This window comes from Ranitomeya variabilis, chromosome 2, assembly GCF_051348905.1.
Source record: "Ranitomeya variabilis isolate aRanVar5 chromosome 2, aRanVar5.hap1, whole genome shotgun sequence".
Lineage (NCBI taxonomy): Eukaryota > Metazoa > Chordata > Amphibia > Anura > Dendrobatidae > Ranitomeya > Ranitomeya variabilis.
This window is the reverse complement of record NC_135233.1, coordinates 754286376-754306463: the sequence shown is the minus strand read 5'-3', so window position 1 is coordinate 754306463 and position 20088 is coordinate 754286376. Positions and strand designations below refer to the sequence as shown.

The following is a 20088-nucleotide window of genomic DNA, read 5'->3' as shown; positions in this document are numbered from 1 at the left end:
TGACCCGGACTCTCCTGGTAATTCTGAACCCACAGGTATCCTTAGGGAGGGAGTAATTTTGTCGGCCGTTTCTCCTGATCTGCGGCGGTCCTTGCAAGAGTTTCAGGCGGATAGACCGGATCGTTGTCCGCCTGATAGACTGTTTGTTCCGGATGATTGGACCAGTAGAGTCATCTCTGAGGTACATTCTTCTGCATTGGCAGGTCATCCCGGAATTTTTGGTACCAGGGATTTGGTGGCAAGATCCTTCTGGTGGCCTTCCCTGTCACGAGATGTGCGAGTCTTTGTGCAGTCATGTGACATTTGTGCTCGGGCCAAGTCTTGTAGTTCTCGGGCTAGCGGACTGCTGTTGCCCTTGCCTATTCCTAAGAGGCCTTGGACACACATCTCGATGGATTTTATTTCAGATCTGCCTGTTTCCCAGAAGATGTCTGTCATCTGGGTGGTCTGTGACCGTTTCTCTAAAATGGTCCATTTGGTTCCTCTGCCCAAGTTGCCTTCTTCTTCTGAGTTGGTTCCTCTGTTTTTTCAGAATGTTGTCCGATTGCACGGTATTCCTGAGAATATTGTTTCTGACAGAGGTACCCAATTTGTGTCTAGATTTTGGCGGGCATTCTGTGCTAGGATGGGCATAGATTTGTCTTTTTCATCTGCTTTTCACCCTCAGACTAATGGTCAGACCGAGCGGACTAATCAGACCCTGGAGACATATCTGAGGTGTTTTGTCTCTGCTGACCAGGATGATTGGGTTGCTTTTTTGCCATTGGCAGAGTTCGCCCTCAATAATCGGGCCAGCTCTTCCACCTTGGTGTCCCCGTTTTTCTGTAATTCGGGGTTTCACCCTCGATTTTCCTCCGGTCAGGTGGAATCCTCGGATTGTCCTGGAGTGGATGCGGTGGTGGAGAGATTGCATCACATCTGGGGGCAGGTTATGGACAATTTGAAGTTGTCCCAGGAGAAGACTCAGCGTTTTGCCAACCGTCATCGTCGTGTTGGTTCTCGGCTTTGTGTTGGAGATTTGGTGTGGTTGTCTTCTCGTTTTGTCCCTATGAGGGTCTCTTCTCCTAAGTTTAAACCTCGGTTCATCGGCCCTTATAGAATATTGGAGATTCTTAATCCTGTTTCTTTCCGTTTGGACCTCCCTGCGTCCTTTTCCATTCATAACGTTTTTCATCGGTCGTTATTGCGCAGGTATGAGGTACCTGTTGTACCTTCAGTTGAGCCTCCTGCTCCGGTGTTGGTTGAGGGTGAGTTGGAGTACGTTGTGGAGAAAATTTTGGATTCTCGTGTTTCCAGACGGAGACTCCAGTATCTGGTCAACTGGAAGGGTTACGGCCAGGAGGATAATTCTTGGGTCAATGCATCTGATGTTCATGCTTCTGATCTTGTTCGTGCCTTCCATAGGGCTCATCCTGGTCGCCCTGGTGGATCTGGTGAGGGTTCGGTGCCCCCTCCTTGAGGGGGGGGTACTGTTGTGAATTTGGATTCTGGGCTCCCCCGGTGGCCGCTTGTGGAATTGGATTTGTCATCCTCTTTCCTGTTTCACCTGGTTCCATCAGTAGTGGGTGTCGCTATTTAAGCTCATTTCTCTGGTGGTTTCTTGCCGGTCAACAATGTTATCTGATGCCTCTCAGTGCTTGTTCCTGCTTCTAGACAACTACTAGATAAGTTGGACTTTTGTCCATGTTTCGTTTTGCCTATTTGTTCCAGTTCACAGCTGAAGTTTTGTTACTGTGTCTGGAAAGCTCTCGTTGATCAGGGATTGCTACTCTGGCGTTATGAGTTAATGCCAGAGTTTAAGGTAATCTCTGGATGGTGTTTTGTTAGTGTTTTTCTGCTGACCATGAAAGTATACTATCTGTCTTCTGCTATCTAGTAAGCGGACCTCAAATTTGCTAAGACTATTTTCCTGCTGCGTTTGTTGTTTCATCTGAACTCACCGTCATTATATGTGGGGGGCTACTGTCTTCTTTGGAATATTTCTCTAGAGGTGAGCCAGGTCTTATATTTCCCTCTGCTAGCTATTTAGGTCTTAGGCCAGAGCTGGGCATCTAGCGATAAATAGGAAATGCTACCTGGCTATTTCTAGTTGCGCGGCAGGCTTAGTTCATGGTCAGTATAGTTCCATCTTCCGAGAGCTTGTCCCTCTATAGGCTTGCTATGATCTCTGCCTGCAGAGATCATGACAGCCTACGTGAGCTCACGGGCACACGGACACGGATAACTCCGGTACCGGAATTATCTGGACGTGTGGGACAGCCCTAAAGTGTCCCAGGAACCATTTTGAAACACAACGCCAGGCCGCATGTTGCTCGTGTTACTATGAGCAACCTGAGAGGCTGAAAAGTGCTACCATAGCCTACGCCGTCTCCAGACTTGTCTCCCATTAAGCACATCTGGGGCATCATTGGTCTTCAATTGCCAAGTGAGCTATAAGTATCGGATGTTGATAATTTGCGTGCCCAAATGCATTCACTGTGGCAGAATATTCCTCAGACTTTTCCTTCTTGGTGTTGGAATTCCAATATTAAGGAGTGTATTAGGAGTGTAGTGGATTATTTTCTTATATACTGTTTGAATATGGGATTTATAGACTTTCTTGCAGTAAGCGTTTGTTAACCACTGATAAATGTGACTTGTCTTATACAATGGAACTGTGATTAGTAATCTATTATTCAAATCACCTTAAGGATTGTCGCTATGCAGCGATTTTGACCACGATATGTTTAACAACTACGGTAAATAAAACGATATTTGAAAAAAAAAAAAAAAATCATGACAACTGTTATAGTCATACGAGTTATTGCATTGTCTACTTTCTTTAAAGGGAACCTGTCACCCCCAAAATCGATGGTGAGGTAAGCTCACCGGCATCAGGGGCTTATCTACAGCATTCTGTAATGCTGTAGATAAGGCCCCGATGTTACCTGAAAGAGGAGAAAAAGACATTTCTCCTCTTTCAGGTAACATCGGGGCCTTATCTACAGCATTACAGAATGCTAGATAAGCCCCTGATGACGGTGAGCTTACCTCATCATTCATTTTTGGGGGTGACAGGTTCCCTTTAAAAGCCAGAGCAAATTAAAAGAGCAACAGTACAAGTCAGTTATCTAATTAATTATTAAGATATAAAACCATAATGGTGACTAATTGATCCTGTAGGTTCCATATTCAGATCGTTTCCATATTCCTAATCACAATAGATGTATATTTAACCCCTTAGTGACGGAGCCAAATTTTTGAAATCTCACCAGTGTCAATTTATGTGGTAATAACTCTGGAACGCTTCAACAAATCCCAGTGATTTTGAGATTGTTTTTTCATGACACATTATACTTTATGATAATGGTAAAACTAGGTTGATATGTTTTGTGTTTATTTATAGAAAATTGAGAAAAATGTTAAAAAATTTGCAATTTTCAAACTTTGAATGATTTTCCCTTTAATCCAGATAGTCATGCCAGAGCAAACCATTAATAAATAACATTTTCCTCATGTCTGCTTTGCATCAGCACCATTTTTAAAATGTTATTTTATTTTGTTAGCATTTTAGGAGGTTTAAAAATGTAGCAGTAATTTTTCATTTTTTCAAGGAAATTTACTAAATTTATTTTTTACGGACTTATCCATGTTTGAAGTGACTTTAGGGGTCCCATATATTGGGAAACCCCCAAAAGTGATACCATTTTAGAAACAGCACCCCCTGACATATTGAAAACTGCAGTCAGATAGTTTATTAACCCTTCAGGTGCTTTTCAGGAATTGATGCAAAGTGGCATGACAGAAATGAAAAAAAATATTTTTACCACCTAAATGCTTTACTTCTGAACAGATTACTACAGCCGTCAGACTCTAAGGCCGCAATTTGGTCATGAATTGCCATGGCAAACATCAGGACCACACAATCATGATCTGAGGGCACCAATTGGGATAAAGAGGAAGCCCCCACACTCTGTTAACCATTTATAATGATGTAGTCACTTTTGACAGCAGCATCTAAGGGGTTAAACAGATTTGGACGCTGCAAACACTGATCGTGGCTGATACAGCAAGTTGTCAGCTATAGTGTACAGCCGACAGATGCTGGATTGTCACCTGTATGGGGAGGCTATTCTCTTATATCTCAGGTCAGTTAAAAGACGTATTGGCTGTCATTAAGGGGTTAAATGCAATGTGTAAAGAGGAATTCCGTGTTGTGATTAATTCATACTAGGAGACAGAGGCATATTTTAACATTATTAGTCTTGCCTGTATTCCATTTAAGGAAGCACTGGTATCAAAAGTTTTATTCTCTTAATACATTGCAGTCATCATATTATATGGCACAGTGTACTTACAATTGCTCATTTTGCTTTTGTACCCAGCCAATTCTTCTCTTTTCCATTAGGCCTATGACATCACGTGATTAAAAACTTACTAGGTGAATCATTCTAAGCTCCATGTAGAAACAGGAGGTAAATTTTCCCTGTCATAAGTCACAGAGTAGAGAAAAGAGAAAAAATAGCTGGGTAGAAAAGCAAAATGAGCAATTGTAAGCACAAAGTGTCATCTAATATGATGATTGCAACATATACGAATTTATACAAATGACACAAAGGATATGCTTTTTTTAACGTGTCGTTGACGATATTTGTGATTCTTTAAACAAAAAAAGACTCCTCTTTTACAGAATGTTACAAAAAGAAGTTGTTTGTTTCTTTAAAAAAAAAAGAAAGAAAGAAAAAAAAAAAGATTTTGCAACTTTTGCAATTCTTAAAAACAGCCGAATCATTAAACCCTGCCCACAAGGCAGGAAAATCAAACAAACACAGGAGAGCACAAATAAACTGCAAAAAATGCAAGTAGAATATTGAATTGGGTGCAAACAAAAAAAAAAGACACAAATCAAGCAAAATGAGACCAAAAAAGGAGTAAAGGCAATGATGAATTGAGTAGAGTAGATAATGATCCCCCATCTCACACGGAAAAAAGAAAAATTGTCATTAAAGTCATGTGGGACATCATACAGCAGTACTGAGCAGTGTTGTTCCGAATCCAGCACTGTGCAGCAGTGTCTGTGCTTTCCTTTCTCTCGCAGCAGCTGCTCCCTCCTTCAATATTCTCTAACATCTATAAGAAGCAGCTGTAACCTGATCGCTAAGTGAGTTTGAAAACCAGTCTCATCTCTGCCTCTATCAATATTGATTTTACCAGTGAAATGAAATAAACGATCAATGCAGGAGGCAGAGGAAAGTTAAGAATAAGAGGAATGCTTCTGTAATAACTTAAGTTAACCGTTTTTGAGTTACTCTTTAAAGTCAAAGCAACTTTTGGGCTCACGTCAAACACCAGGACATGGCTGCAACTGCTCTGCAACCTACGATCCCTAATGTTTTTCCAAATGTGCAAAGTTTTTCATATTTATCAAACTGTCTTTGGAAGCCAATTATTGAAGTTTTCCAAATAAATATTTTAAGACAACGGAGGAGCTATCATCACAGTAGGGGAAATTTGGTAGTACATGGTGACCAATCTAAATTATGGCTGCACTTGTATCAATGAGTCTGGTGGAACAGAAGCCCTTGTGCAAAATTCTGGCTCAGAGCGGAGGGTGCCAAGTATGAAACCCCACACTATGTTGTCTGAAAAAAAAAACAATTGTGCATAAGAATGGGATGGCCTATATAAGACAATGCCTGTCATCCTTGGGCCATACCATTAAAAAAAAACACTTTTCAAAGCTCCCTTGTCCATCGCATCTTTACAGTTGTCAAATAAGGAGTTCTGATTAGACTACATGGCTTGAAGAATGAATGGATTTGTACAAAAAAGTCAACACATTTGGGCTGCATTAACTTTACCTTTTAATCAATTAAAATGTATAGTAATCGTGGGTTTAGGTCTTAGTTGGCTCACAGCATGAAAAGGTTAATATATGTCAAGCACTATCTCTCCATATAAGTTAAAATGAAAATCTGCGTTCCTGATATTCAGAGCAGTGGAAAACAAACAGACGGGCCCTGTAGCGATATATCCAATCTGTCCCAGCAAAACGTCTGACAGCTGCAACACTAACAAAATTAACAGTGGATGAATTAGTACCAGACGCTAAACAGTTGCCATGGAGAGAATCATCCTCCTAGTTTTAGGTTCCAGCATGGCAGGGAGTAGGAGCAGAAAATCCATAGAGGAAAAAGAAAATTGGCTCCCTTAATGATGTCTTCATCCATCGAGTGTGTGGGACTGAGTATTTGCAGCCCATGTAACAAGACACTAAAATCTCAGTCTTATTTCAAATGTGTAAAATAATTACATTATTGCTATATTAATTAACAGTCTTCAGCAGAATTACTGAAGAAGCTCAATATGAATACCACACAACTTGAAAACAAATCACTAGACCCACTTTTATTCAGAAACCTGATATTTTCCCAATTATGACATGATCTAGATTATCAGATGGTCATAGAAAAGTTTATAAAACTTACTGATACAGGTAGACACTCCATGATTCAATGACTTCCTAAAAAATGTTTGTTTTGTTTTTAGTAGACCTGCCTGATTAGAAGAAGATCCCATCTTTGGTACCGATACCCTACTAGAAAAGTAGAAAGCAAGTAACTCTCGGCTCTTTCCCTATGTCTTACTGACTTCACTGAAGAATGAAGTGGTTGGGAGTTTGGAGCCTGCACCCATCAAGCATCCATAGCAACATCACATCTAGCATGGAAGTCCCACAGTTTGGTCACTGTACAATCTCCTGCTTCTCACCAACATAATATCAGGGTTAAAGCTACCAGAGAAAAGGAATTTTACTGCATCTATTTTAGTCTTCAAGTAGCCAAATCGGGAAGTGAAATCTGATAAAAGAAGCATCAGGGAACAAGTGGATTTACCAGCTCTACTGAAGGGGTTGGCCTACTTCTAGCCATATTCCTACAATGCCATCAACTGTTGCGTCCTGAACTAAGCAATCAGAAATGTGCCCACTGTTTACCGCATGCCCCCAGATCAGTAAGGTCAATTCTGGACAGCAATGTTTAAAGCAATTATGCTACCGATGGGCATGAGATTTACTCAAATGACCTCTTCTCTGAATCCGTCCGCTCCTAGGTGATGAAATACTTTGGTGCATTCGCAGATATCTGATCAATCATGGATCACAATCATTGGCCTACACTGTCTCATACTTCCTGCTTTCACCACTGAACCCAGCAATCGCTTTAAGCATATGTAAACAATGAAGACCAATGTAAGCATTGCTTAAGGGACCCGACAGCTGATTTAGAAAGATTCTACAGGCAAATGGAGTCATTTGCCCCGTTCACATATAAAGCACCATGGAATGAATGGAGCTATAAAAATGTATAATAATAATAATAATAATAATAATAATAATAATAATAAATTGAAAGATGTGGTCTAACATTTCAATAAATATTTTTGAGACATGAATACTTGTCATAAAATACAAGAAAGATATATATTTTGGTACCTTGTTAGCCAGTGGATAGAAAAATATTTAGGATTGAGAGTCCTCAGTGGTTGATACCTTTTAATGGCTAACTGAAAAGATGGTAACATATTGCAAGCTTTTGAGACTACTCCGGTCCCTTCGTCAGGCATAGACTAATAGAAATTCTGAAGAATCACATTATTTATGCACAACACAGCACAGAAAAATGCCATCGATAAGACAGGTGACATGAAGCAGAATTACCATTATGTGAGGGATAAACAGTTATGTCCATAAATATTGGAGGAGTTCATAGATAAGGAGCATGAATGTTTTATTGTCCTCTGATTGGGGTCTGGTTCTGTGTCATGACATATAATAAACGGAGGTAAACTCACAGGTTAGCACCACCACAGCTGGCTCTGGAGGTCTACGCCGGCTTCGAAAGTGATGTCTAATTCCTACAGTGGTCCTGGTGACTTCTGAATAAAGAAGAAGTCACTTTAAGAGCCAGATCAGACCTCAGTAGCCAATGGATGTGCAGGGGTGCTGAAGGGCAAGAGTATTTTTATGTTTATTATTTTAAAACCATGTGTCGAACCACACCTTTAAATATATATATATATAAAAAAAAAGAAATGTTCAGGAGTTATTTTCAAAATAACTGACCATGGGGAGCCCATCAAACCCAAGAATAAGGCTCTGCTGCCTCATCTTGAATGAAGTGGAGGTGTGCGTGCTCAAATTCTGCTCCATTCACGATCTATAGGAATGCCAGAGCCTTGAAAGTTTAAAGAGTCGGGGAGGTCTGCTTATCACTCCGCAAGGACATTTTTAATATCCTCGTAGAGATAACAGCTGCAAAGAGTCTATGCAGCCGCGAGACAGACAGATTGAAGACGGTTTATTATGGCCTCTGCCTGCCTGACCGCTGTATACACATAGCTGAATGAGCGATATGTACACAGGCCTGAGCGAGTAATAGTGCATCCGTACCCCATCCCAGTGATGATATGATAGCAGGCTGCCAGGAAAGTGCAGTTTCTCAGTCTTCCCATAGCCAGATCAGCACTGACAAGAATACAGGAGGTGAAAATTGCCCTGTAACTAATATGCCAACTCCAGTTACAAGGGAAATCAGCAACTTGAGAAAATACATTGTGACGTTGAAATGCACCCCAAAAAATCCCTACCTTTTATAAACTTATGGGAGGTACTCTATTTGCAATAAAATGAAAAAATAAAAACAAAACAAGAAAAAGCCTCCGTGAGCCAAAAACTGCAGTTTCTAGCTCTGACGATAAAAAATAAACAACTAAATATCCCATATATAAAAACATTTTACTGGAAAGGGTTATTAGGGGTATTTTAGTTTTAACTTGATCCATAAAAAAAAAAGAAGACTACATGCATGTTTAATTTTTTTTCTTTACATTTGTACTCAATTTCGCCAACAAAATAAAAATATTTATATAACAATGACAGAAATTATTCTTAAAAAAAAAATAGGCATAATGTATACAAATATCTGAATAAGCAAAAAAAAAAAACATTTTACAGGTCCTAAAACTGCATGTACGTGAAAAACAAAAATGAACAGAGATTAATGCTCCAGTCTTGAACTAAATAAGGACTGCACAGAGCTCGGATTTTGTTGAGCGTTTTACCTACGTGGGCAGCACAGTAGAATTTTACATGTTTTGAGCGGCTTTGTATTTCTCATGAAATATAAATCTTTCCTTCTAAATGGCCCATAGACTGTCTTGTTCGTCATGCATTTAGATCCACCTTTACACTTAACAAAAGAGCAAACGCTATATACCTTCTTAGTCACAATGATATTATACCACTCAGTCATAAAATCAAAGGCTGTAAACACTGACGAAACGTCAGAATCTGAAAATTGTTAATTAATGTTCGTTATACAACACAATATAGATGCCAAGACTATCTCTGCTGCTTTTCCCTCACGACAAGTAAAGGCTCTCGCAACACATTGCCTTCATATACATGGCTAGTCCCTCTGGTATACAAGGAATGTAATGCTTCAGCAGCTAGTGAAAAAAAATATGTATGCCTCCAAAGGCCGAGGAGCAACAGACTGGCATTTGCTGGCCAACTTCTATCTAATGTGAGCAGGCGGAAGTAATAAAACCTCCTGCTAACCCTGGTGGGGACTGCAGCTTGCTGTGGTGGGGGCACTGTCACTGTGCCATTTCACCGCGGTCTGTTCAGCATTGGCATCAGACAGGCCTGGTGTGCAGCTTGAGACTTGTTCAAATCAAAGATACAATTTTGAAGAGACCAGTTGCAACATACCACTCATATGGGTGACAGGGTCACAACAGGACCAGGGCTGATAGTATTAATGTAATTACTCAAATCTTGTAACAAAGATTACATCACACCATTATCACTTATCAATTCTGCATGAACAAACTAATGTAGTGCAGTAGAGCATGGGCAACGAGGCCAGGACTGCGCCTGTGCAGGCAAAAACGGACATTCTCAGGAATGGCGGGCATCCCAGAAGACTTATCCCCATTGATTAGATAGCGATAGCATATCTTGGCAATGTGACATTTCTTTAATGGGAAAACCCACATTAAATTTCTAATGAAAGATACAGGCTACTTTAGCCATAACAATGAAAATCGTACACAAAATTCTATTCTGGCATACACAATGTCAATACAGAGTAAGGACAGGGCTCCCCATAGAGAATGCAGATACGGTTTAATATCATCTCTGCCTTCATGATTGCGGTACAAGGGCAATGTATACAGATTATCACAGCTTTCTTCTTCAGTCCCAGCAATCATGTTATTGTCAGGCCCAGAGGGAGAAGTCACAACTAACCTAAGGCCTGTTTCACACGTCAGTGGCTCCGGTACGTGTGGTGACAGTTTTCTCACGTACCGGAGACGCTGACTCACGTAGACACATTAAAATCAATGTGTCTCTGCACGTCAGCGTGTTTTCACGGACCATGTGTCCATTTGAAAAACACGGAGACATGTCAGTGTTCGTGGGAGCGCACGGATCACACGGACCCATTAAAGTCAATGGGTCCGTGTAAACACGTACCGCACACGGATGCTGTCCGTGTGCCGACTGAGTACCACACGGACCGTGCAGCAGACAGCGCTACAGTAAGCGCTGTCCCCCCCAGCGTGTGGTGCTGAAGCCTCCATTCATTCCTTCTCTCCAGCAGTGTTCGCTGGAGAGAAGGAATGAAAAATCAATGTTTTTTTAAATTATTTTTGTGTTTAAAATAAAGATCCTTGTCACCTGCCGCCTCCCACCCAATGTGCGCCCGCCCACTGGCATTAAAATACTCACCCAGCTCCCTCGATGCTTCCTCTCAGCGCCGCAGCTTGTCCTGTATGAGCGGTCACGTGGTGCCGCTCATTACAGTGATGAATATGCGGCTCCACCCCTATGGGCTGCTGGAGAGAAGGGATGAATGGTGGCTTCAGCACCACGCTGGGGACAGCGCTTACTGTGGCGCTGTCTCCTGCACGGTCCGTGTGGTACTCAGTCGCCACACTGATGTGCCACATGAGCTCACGGACACACGGATAACTCCGGTACCGATTTTTCCGGTACCGGAATTATCTGGATGTGTGAGACTGGCCTCACAGATCCAGATGAATACCGATGTGCAGCAGCAGGCCGAATTTACTTTGTAAATGTGGCTAATAAACCAGCCCCAGTTACAGGGGAAATCAGCAATATATACATGTATTTAAATGTTGACATGAACCAAAAAGTTTATGACGACCTTATGAGGTGTGATAATGTGTGAAGTGAAGTTAATGTACAAAACATGTTTTTAGTGGTCCTTGGGGGGTCATCCCCAAAAAAATATCTAAAAAAAAAAAAAAATCTGTGATAAACAGACATTTATTTCCTTTTTCTTTATAATTTTCTTAGATATTGGCAAGTAAAAATTGAACTCTTAGCTTACTTTTTCCTCCTTTTAGACGAAACTGAAGTGTAACTGTCACTTTATAAAACGTTTTATATATTATAGGCTCGGTATATTGCTGCTGATTAGTTGGGGTCCAGGTCCCTCCACAGAGTATTGTACGGGCTGAACAGAATATCTATGGGTCCATCCATTCATTCTCACAGAGCTGTGTATGGAACCACATACAGCACTTACTATTAAGCCCGTACACCACACTGTACGCGCTGAGCATATTCCGAGCCTATAAAATATATACACTACCGTTCAAAAGTTTAGGGTCACCCAGACAATTTTGTGTTTTCCATGAAAACTCATACTTTTATTAATCAAATGAGTTGCCAAATGAATTTAAAATCTAGTCCAGACATCAACAAGTTTCGAATGATTTTTATTTGAAATAATTTTCTCCTTCAAACTTTGCTTCCGTCAAAGAATGCTCCCTTTGCAGCAATTACAGCATTGCAGACCTTTGGCATTCTAGCAGATAATTTGCTGAGGTAATCTGGAGAAATGTCACCCCATGCTTCCAGAAGCCCCTCCCACAAGTTGGTTTGGCTTGATGGGCACATTTTGCGTACTATACAGTCAAGCTTCTCCCACAACAGCTCATTGGGGTTGAGACCTGGTGACTGCGCTGGCCACTCCATTACAGATAGAATACCAGCAGCCTACTTCTTCCCTAAATAGTTCCTGCATAATTTGGAGGTGTGCTTTGGGTCATTGTCCTGGTGTAGGATGAAATTGGCTCCAATCAAGCTCTGTCCACAGGGTATGGCATGGCATTGCAAAATGGAGTGATAGCCTTCCTTATTCAACATCTCTTTCAGCTTGTATAAATCTCCCACTTTACCAGCACCAAAGCAACCCCAGACCATCACATTACCTCCACTGTTGTGAACTATACTTCTTGGCTCCCTCTTGTGGTCACTAGTGATTTGGCACTTGGATTGTCTTTTACCAGGTTGGTACTCACCTGCTTCGTTAGGCCTGGGGTGTTGCTATTTAAACTTCCTGGATTCTCAGTCCAGTGCCTGGCATCGTTGTAATCAGTTCATTTCTGTTTGCTCCTGTCTTCAGGTCCTGGTTCTTTGCAAGATAAGCTAAGTCCTGCTTTCTTATTTTTTGTTATTTTGCTTTGTTCATATTTTTGTCCAGCTTGTACAATATGTGATTCCTGATATTGCTGGAAGCTCTAGGGGGCTGATATTCTCCCCCCTCACCGTTAGTCGGTTTGGGGGTTCTTGGATATTCAGCGTGGATATTTTGCAGGGTTTTTTGCTGACCATATAAGTCATCTTACTATTTTCTGCTATTAGTCTGTGGGCCTCTCTTTGCTAAAATCTAGTTCATTCTTACGTTTGTCTTTTCTTCTTACCTCACCGTTATTATTTGTTGGGGGCTTGTATTACTTTGGGGTCTTTTCTCTGGAGGCAAGAGAGGTCTTATTTTCCCTGATAGGGTTAGTTAGTTCTCCGGCTGGCGCGAGACGTCTAGGATCAACGTAGGCACGTTCCCCGGCTACTGTTAGTGTTTGTGCTAGGATCAGGTATATGGTCAGCCTAGTTACCACGTCCCTATGAGCTGGTATTTATGTTTGCAGACTTTTGCTGTAATCTCTGAGATCCTTGCCATTGGGATCATAACACTCCACCATGCTTGACAGATGGCGTCAGACACTCTTCCAGCATCTTTTCAGTTGTTCTGTGTCTCACAAATGTTCTTCTGTGTGATCCAAACACCTCAAATTTGGATTCATCTGTCCATAACACTTTCTTCCAATCTTCCTCTGTCCAATGACTGTGTTATTTTGCCCATATTAATCTTTTCCTTTTATTAGCCAGTCTCAGGTATGGCTTTTTCTTTGCTACTCTTCCCTGAAGGCCAACATCCCGGAGTCGCCTCTTCACTGTAGACATTGACACTGGCGTTTTGCGCATACTATTTAATGAAGCTGCCAGTTTAGGACCTGTGAGGTTTCAATTTCTCAGTTGTGCTCTCCTCTGAAGGGAGTAGTTCACACCATTGTAGGAAATCTTCAGTTTCTTGGCAATTTCTCGCCTGGAATAGCCTTCATTTCTAAGAACAAGAATAGACTGTCAAGTTTCACATGAAAGTTCTTTTTTTATGGCCATTTTGAGATTTAATGGAACCAACAAATGTAATGCTCCAGGTTCTCAACTAGCTCAAAGGAAGGTCGGGTTTATAGGTTCTCTGATCAGCCAAACTGTTTTCAGCTGTGCCAACATGCTTGCACAAGGGTTTTCAAGGGTATTCTAACCATCCATTAACCTTCTTACACAGTTAGCAAACACAAAGTACCGTTAGAACACTGGAGTGATGGTTGTTAGAAATGGGCCTCTATACACCTATGAAGATATTGCATTACAAACCAGACGTTTGCAGCTAGAAGTCATTTACCACGTTAACAATGTATAGTGAGTATTTCTGAATCATTTGATGTTAGCTTCATTGGAAAAAACTACGCTTTTCTTTCAAAAATAAGGAAATTTCTAAGTGACCCTAAACTTTTGAACGGTAGTGTATATATAATTCCGTGCCCCAACATGTCCGGTTATCCACCACATTTGGATCCTTCAAAAGAAACTTGAAAACCCACCTCTTCAAAGAAGCTTACAGGCTATAATGACCACACGGCCACCTCAACATAATCAAAGCTACCACAACCCTTGACCTACTGTCTCCTTCCCCATAATCCTGTAGAATGTAAGTCTGCAAGGGCAGGGTCATCTCCCCTCTGTATCAGTCTCATTGTTAGTTTTGTTTACTGTAAGTGACACTTGTATTTTGATGTAACCCCGTCTAATGTACAGCACCATGGAATTAATGGTGCTATATAAATAAATAATAATAATATATACACACACACACACATACATACACACACTGTATATATGTTTTAGTAGAAGAAAAGAAATTGCGACCCGCACCAGAGTATAAAATTCAGAGACTATTTTTAAACACAAAAGTAACAGCAAAGTAGTGAATGGCATAGTCCTATGTACGAACAAAAGCTGTTTCGCACCGAGAAGGTGCTTCTTCCTGGTCTCTGGCTGTTGTCCGTATATCAGAGTATGCTATTCACAAACAACCTTTTACATTTATCTATTTAGAAATAAAGTCTCTGAATTTTCTGCGCAGATGAGTGCTGTGATTTCTTCTCTTCTACAATACTATTGGACTTTCTATGTATTCATTGCTGAGCACCATCAAAAGGGAATGTGATAACATGGTTTTTGTGAAGCAGTGATATTTTTTCTTTCTATTGAACGTATAAGTATAAATTCAATGATGTATCATCAAAAATGAGGAGTATAGACACAACCTGGGAAAGGGCTAATGTCTTCGATTATGCCCCTGTGAAGATATGTGCATAATAAAGTTACAAATGCCAATTCCTACCTCCTATATTGCTTGTATACAGGAACATAAGGCCATATATGTATTAATTAATCTGTCCTGTCCTAAATCAACAACATTGGGTACTTCGTAAACACTGTTTTTGATAATAAAAAAACAAAAGGTGTAAAAGCATTTTACATGAATACCAACCAACTTGTACTCCATTTTTTTTTCAGTTTAGTTTTAGGTTTCTGCATTTAGTGCAGGTTAGGGTGTGACACTCCTTCCTTTGAGCTGGATATTACATTTAATAGAAACTTTTTTTTCCGCTTTGTTTCAGTTTAACAGCCTTGCCCCATTAAGAGTTGGAAAGTTTCTTTTAGACTGGTCACAAACTTACTCTGTGATGCTACCAGTTTCTTACATGAAGCAACACGTCTGCAGTAAGCAGCTATGTGGGAAATCGGTTTCTGAACAACCTGCTGACTGAACGATCGTGAATGGTTACCCTTGGAATAAGAACTTCTGATATGGCCTTCCTATATGAATGCTACCAGGACAAATAGGATTCTAAGTGATGCCCAGAATGATTGGGTCACTGCTTTCATTTCATCAGGGAGATCTCTACCCATGAATATCCACCTCCCAATTAAAGTCAATCAGCGAGAGCCAAGAGGCGACTTCTCATACACAAACACTTTCCTAATTTTAGTGAGGACCTGGAACCATTAGTTGAGGACATCAGTGGAGATTCCAGTTTAGAAGATCTTATTGTGGAAATAGACGATTAAGCTTCTTAAATAATTTCTAGTTAAAGCCACTGATTATTCTGAAGACTACTGTTACCATTATGTTAATTTTTTTTGCCTGTAATTTTAGCAAAGCACACCCCAAGTGCACAATTTATTAGCAGCAGTAATTTTTAAAAGAAGCTATCCGCACAGTGTCACTTGACCTGAACCAAACAAGCACCAATAAAGCACTATTGCTTGGCAGCAGAACCTCTTAAGAGAACAAAACGTCCCACTCGGTCAGGAAGAACCACATCTGTGTGCCGGCAGAGCACATAATTAGGTTGGTGATTAAGTGATTAGCCATCTTCTGCCCAGTTTTGTTGAAATAATAAATTAGGACTAACAAGCAGAATGAACTCGGTACACAAGCTACAGAAGAGCTATTCAATGACTACATGCTCTGGTAGTTTACATGAAATGATCACCACCAGGTCTGGCCAAGGAAAAAAAATCAGAAGCTGACATTTACACAGTACTTTACAAGGTATTTAGTGCTAACATACAATCACCATGCTACATGCTACACCATGTTGTAAATGTGGAAGGGAGTAGTGATGAATACTGTGGAGAGTTGCTTACATAAGAAGTATTCAGACAAGCACTGTACAACTCAAATGTGTTTCATGCTCAATCAGTTATGAGTCTGAGCTTGTTCTGTTTTTCACAGACTCAATGCGGAAGACAAGTACGAAAATTGGGCAAAGGTTGTGATTCTCTGTACATGGAAACACAGTCCAAGCAGAAAATAATGAATTGGTTCATTGAATTTCAAGGGAATCAGTCACTGGATTCATGGTGCCTGAACCATAGGCAGCATAGATCAAAGCCTGGCTGTGAGATAGATGCCAATTATATTTTGTTTGGAGACACTGCAATGTTCAGAGAAAAGATACTTTGAAAAGCTGACTGGGGACTTTAGGGAGAGACCTGACTAGTCTGATGAAATTCCTGTATGGTGTTCCCCACAGGTCTCGCCCATGTGTATACACAGGGAAAGTCCAGTCAATCAACTGGAGTGGGGCAGGAAGAAGCAGACTGGGGACATCACGTCTCAACCCATGGTCCCCAACCAGCTTTACAAACTATGCTTTCAGAGGAAATATACATGGAGCAATCATGTAGCCAGGCTCTAATTCATGCTGCTCATGGTTCGGCAGCAAGGATCCAGTGACAGGTTCCCTTTATTTGGTCTGTTCTGTATTTCACATACACCAACTCTGTAGTCACACCACAAGAAAAAATGATTCAAATGCTAATCTAATAGGGTCCAATGGCTAGTTGGATTATGTACCATAACCATTTGCCATTAGATTACCGTATTTTTCAGACTATAAGACGTACGTTTTTCCTCCAAAAATGTGGAGGGAAAATGGGGGAGTGTCATAGTCCAGATGTACCCGCTTTGGCTGTGGTGAGGAGGTGGGGGAGCGGCAGCAGCGGGTCACAGGAGGCAGGAGCCGGCGGCTGCAGCTAACTCCTGTGCCTGCTGCTAAAGAGAAATTAATATTCTCTGCATTCCACGCCCAAGGGCTTGGAGGACAGTGGATATTCATTTCTCTTTAGTAGCATCCTGGTATGGATGGCCGTGTTATAGAACCCCCCTGCACCCAGAATATGTTGTGCAGTCATATGTATGTATAATAGGTTCTATATGAGATTCATGTCCCTAATGCATCAGACCACAGGCTGCGCCCCTGGGCAGAGGGGACAAGATATTCTCCTTCTGACGTCCCCCACCTTTGTCATTCCCACAGTAAATATCGGCAGGCTCCGGCCACCTGCGGCTATTGTAATGTATGTCTGGCCTGCCACTTTTGAATTGGCCTGCCCTCTGTATCTGTTGTGATATATATATTCTGTGTCCTGTGAGTAAAGAGTTGTCACACTGGAAATACGTGGAGAAGCAGTGATATTTTATATGCGCTCATGTAATGAAGCCATTCCAGTCAGCGTCCTTCATTCAGAATCCAGCCAAAGCAGAGTGGACCTCCTGAAACACGGGGTGGTACTAAAGAGGTACTCCAGCACAGCAGACTCCGTTACAGCCCCATCCTTATCCTGGTATGATTGACTCCATCAGAAAAACATAAAAAAATTGAAAAAATTACACTTACCTTCCTGCGCTACCTCGCAGCGTCTTGTTCCAGTGCCGGCAGCAGCATTATGCTTGTAAATAGTGCATGGCAGTGACGTCATGAGTCCTTACAAGCCGACAACAGCTGCTGGAGTATTCACTGCTCTGCATGCCGGGACTATGTGCGTGGAGGGCAGTGAGTATTCATTGCTCTTTAATAGCGGGTACAGCGTCAGCCGCAGGCTCCCTGCAGCTGCCAGGCTTTCACGGGTCCCCGTTACTAAAGACAATGAATATTCACTCCATTCCAATCCCATAGGCGTGGAATGCAGTGAATATTCATTACCTTAAAAAAACGGAACAGCCCGGCGTCCAGAGCAGTGAGTATTCCGGCAGCTGTCCTTGGCTTGTAAGCAGCGCATGACGTCACTGCCATGCACTGCTTAAAGCAACTGCTGGAACCGGATTAAGATGCTGAGAGGGAGCGCAGGAAGGTAAGTAGGATTTTTTTTTGTTTTTGCTTTTTTAAAATATTTATTCATACCGGGATAAGGATGGGGCCAAACATACCAGAATGTGGATAGGGCCAATCATATAAGGATAAGGATGGGGCCATGCATACCAGGACGAAGGTTGGGAGCCCTGCATACCAGGAAAGGGATGAGGGGGACCATGCACACCAGAATAGGGATGAGGGGGCCATGCATACCAGGATAATGATGGGGCCATGGATACCAGAATGTGGATGGGGGCCAAACATATCAGAATAAGGATAGGGCCATGCATACCAGGACAAAGATTGGGGGCCCTGCATTCCAGGATAGGGATGAAGGGGACCATGCATACCAGGATAGGGATGAGGGGGCCATGCATACCAGGGTAAGGATGAGGGGCCATACCCAGACCAGCCAAATGCAAGTGTGAACCCAGCCTAAATCTGCTGCATAAGTAGTCCCTGAGTCGGCACAGCCTGTTAGTCTGTAGTACAGCAAAAGTGGCTTCCAACTCCATTTTTACATACATTCTCTCAACAGAAACCAAATTGTCAGCCGAAGGAACAACTTGTAAATTAATTTAGAGAGGACTTGCAATTGGAGGCCTAATGCACGCTTCACGTCATATTTCATTATCTGCTCCTAATCATGTATGTATACTCAGATGATGCTCGTAACATATGTGGGTGGAAAGGCTCTTTACATAATTACTTACTTTTGACAGAGCTGGCTGAAGAGCATTTTGGGAGTCAAGGGTTCTTTTCCAGGCTGCTTCATACTGTGCAAGAATAAGACCACTGCTGATGTGAGAGGACCAGGACTAGGGAGGGTGATCACTAACGGATCCTGAAGGGAAAAATATTATTGAAACACTGTAGTGAATATTTTGTTTGTATATCATCTGATGTGCATTGAGAAGGGTATGCTAATTACTGTACGTTTGCTCTCATTCATATATTGATCGACTGATAGTCTTGGCCGAAAGTGTGTTGGCACCCTTGAAATTGTTCCGGAAAAGGAAGTATTTTGCCAGAAAATTATTGCAATTACACCTTATTTTTATAACAGGGAAAAAAGGCAAATTGGACATAATTTCACACAAAACACCCCAAATGGTCCTGACAAAATTGTTGGCATCTTTCCCAAAATTGTGGGTTAACAACTCTGTTTCACGCTTGTGATGCTGGTTCAAACTCACCTGTGGCAAGTTACAGGTGTGGGCAATATGAAAAACACGCCTGAAACCAGTTAAAAAGGGGAGATATTGACTCAGTCTTTACATTATGTGTCTGGGATCCAAGAAGTATAGTTTCTCCTTGCGGAGAGTGACATGATAAGCATGTCGAGGTGAGGAGACTTAAAGCCACAATGCTTTCTGGGAAATATGCAAATTGTCTCTTCAGAGAGGTAGAGGACTAGAACTCTAGTGCCACCTATTGGAAGTAGCAATCCTAACAGTCAATGTCGACACTTTATCGAGCCTCGTCACGACTTCACCTCGACATGCTTATCATGTCACTCTCCGCAAGGATACTTCTTGGATCCCAGTCAGACGCCTCTCAATCAGCCAAACCAGATCTCCACTTTGCACTGACGAGGGGCAGTACCCCGAAACACAGTGTCTGCAAATTGAGATTCTGGTTTGGCTATTATCCTAAGTCATGTGACAAGGCTTGTTAAAGGGTCGACATTGACTGTTAGGATTGCTACTTCCAATAGGTGGCACTAGAGTTCTAGTCCTCTTCCTGTCTGAAGAGACAATTTGCATTATGTGTGTGTGTTCCACAGTAAGCATGTCGAACAGAAAGACGAGAAGAGAACTGTCTGAGGACTTGAGAACCAAAATAGTTGAAAAATATCAACAATCTCAAGGTTACAAGTCCATCTCCAGAGATATGATGTTCCATTTTCCACGGCGCATAACATAATAAAGATGTTTACAACCCATACCACTGTAG

At 41.6% G+C, this 20088-nt stretch overlaps 1 protein-coding gene across 3 annotated transcripts in view; it reads right to left on the bottom strand.

The window, feature by feature from the left end:
* The window catches only part of USP45 (ubiquitin specific peptidase 45), a 185281-nt gene that overhangs the window by 71445 nt on the left and 93748 nt on the right, over positions 1-20088 (bottom strand). For all 3 annotated transcript variants that reach the window (XM_077289668.1, XM_077289669.1, XM_077289670.1), the window contains one exon: positions 18846-18976. In XM_077289668.1, coding sequence (XP_077145783.1) covers positions 18846-18976 — 131 coding nt within the window. The remainder of the gene's footprint in view (positions 1-18845; positions 18977-20088) is intronic.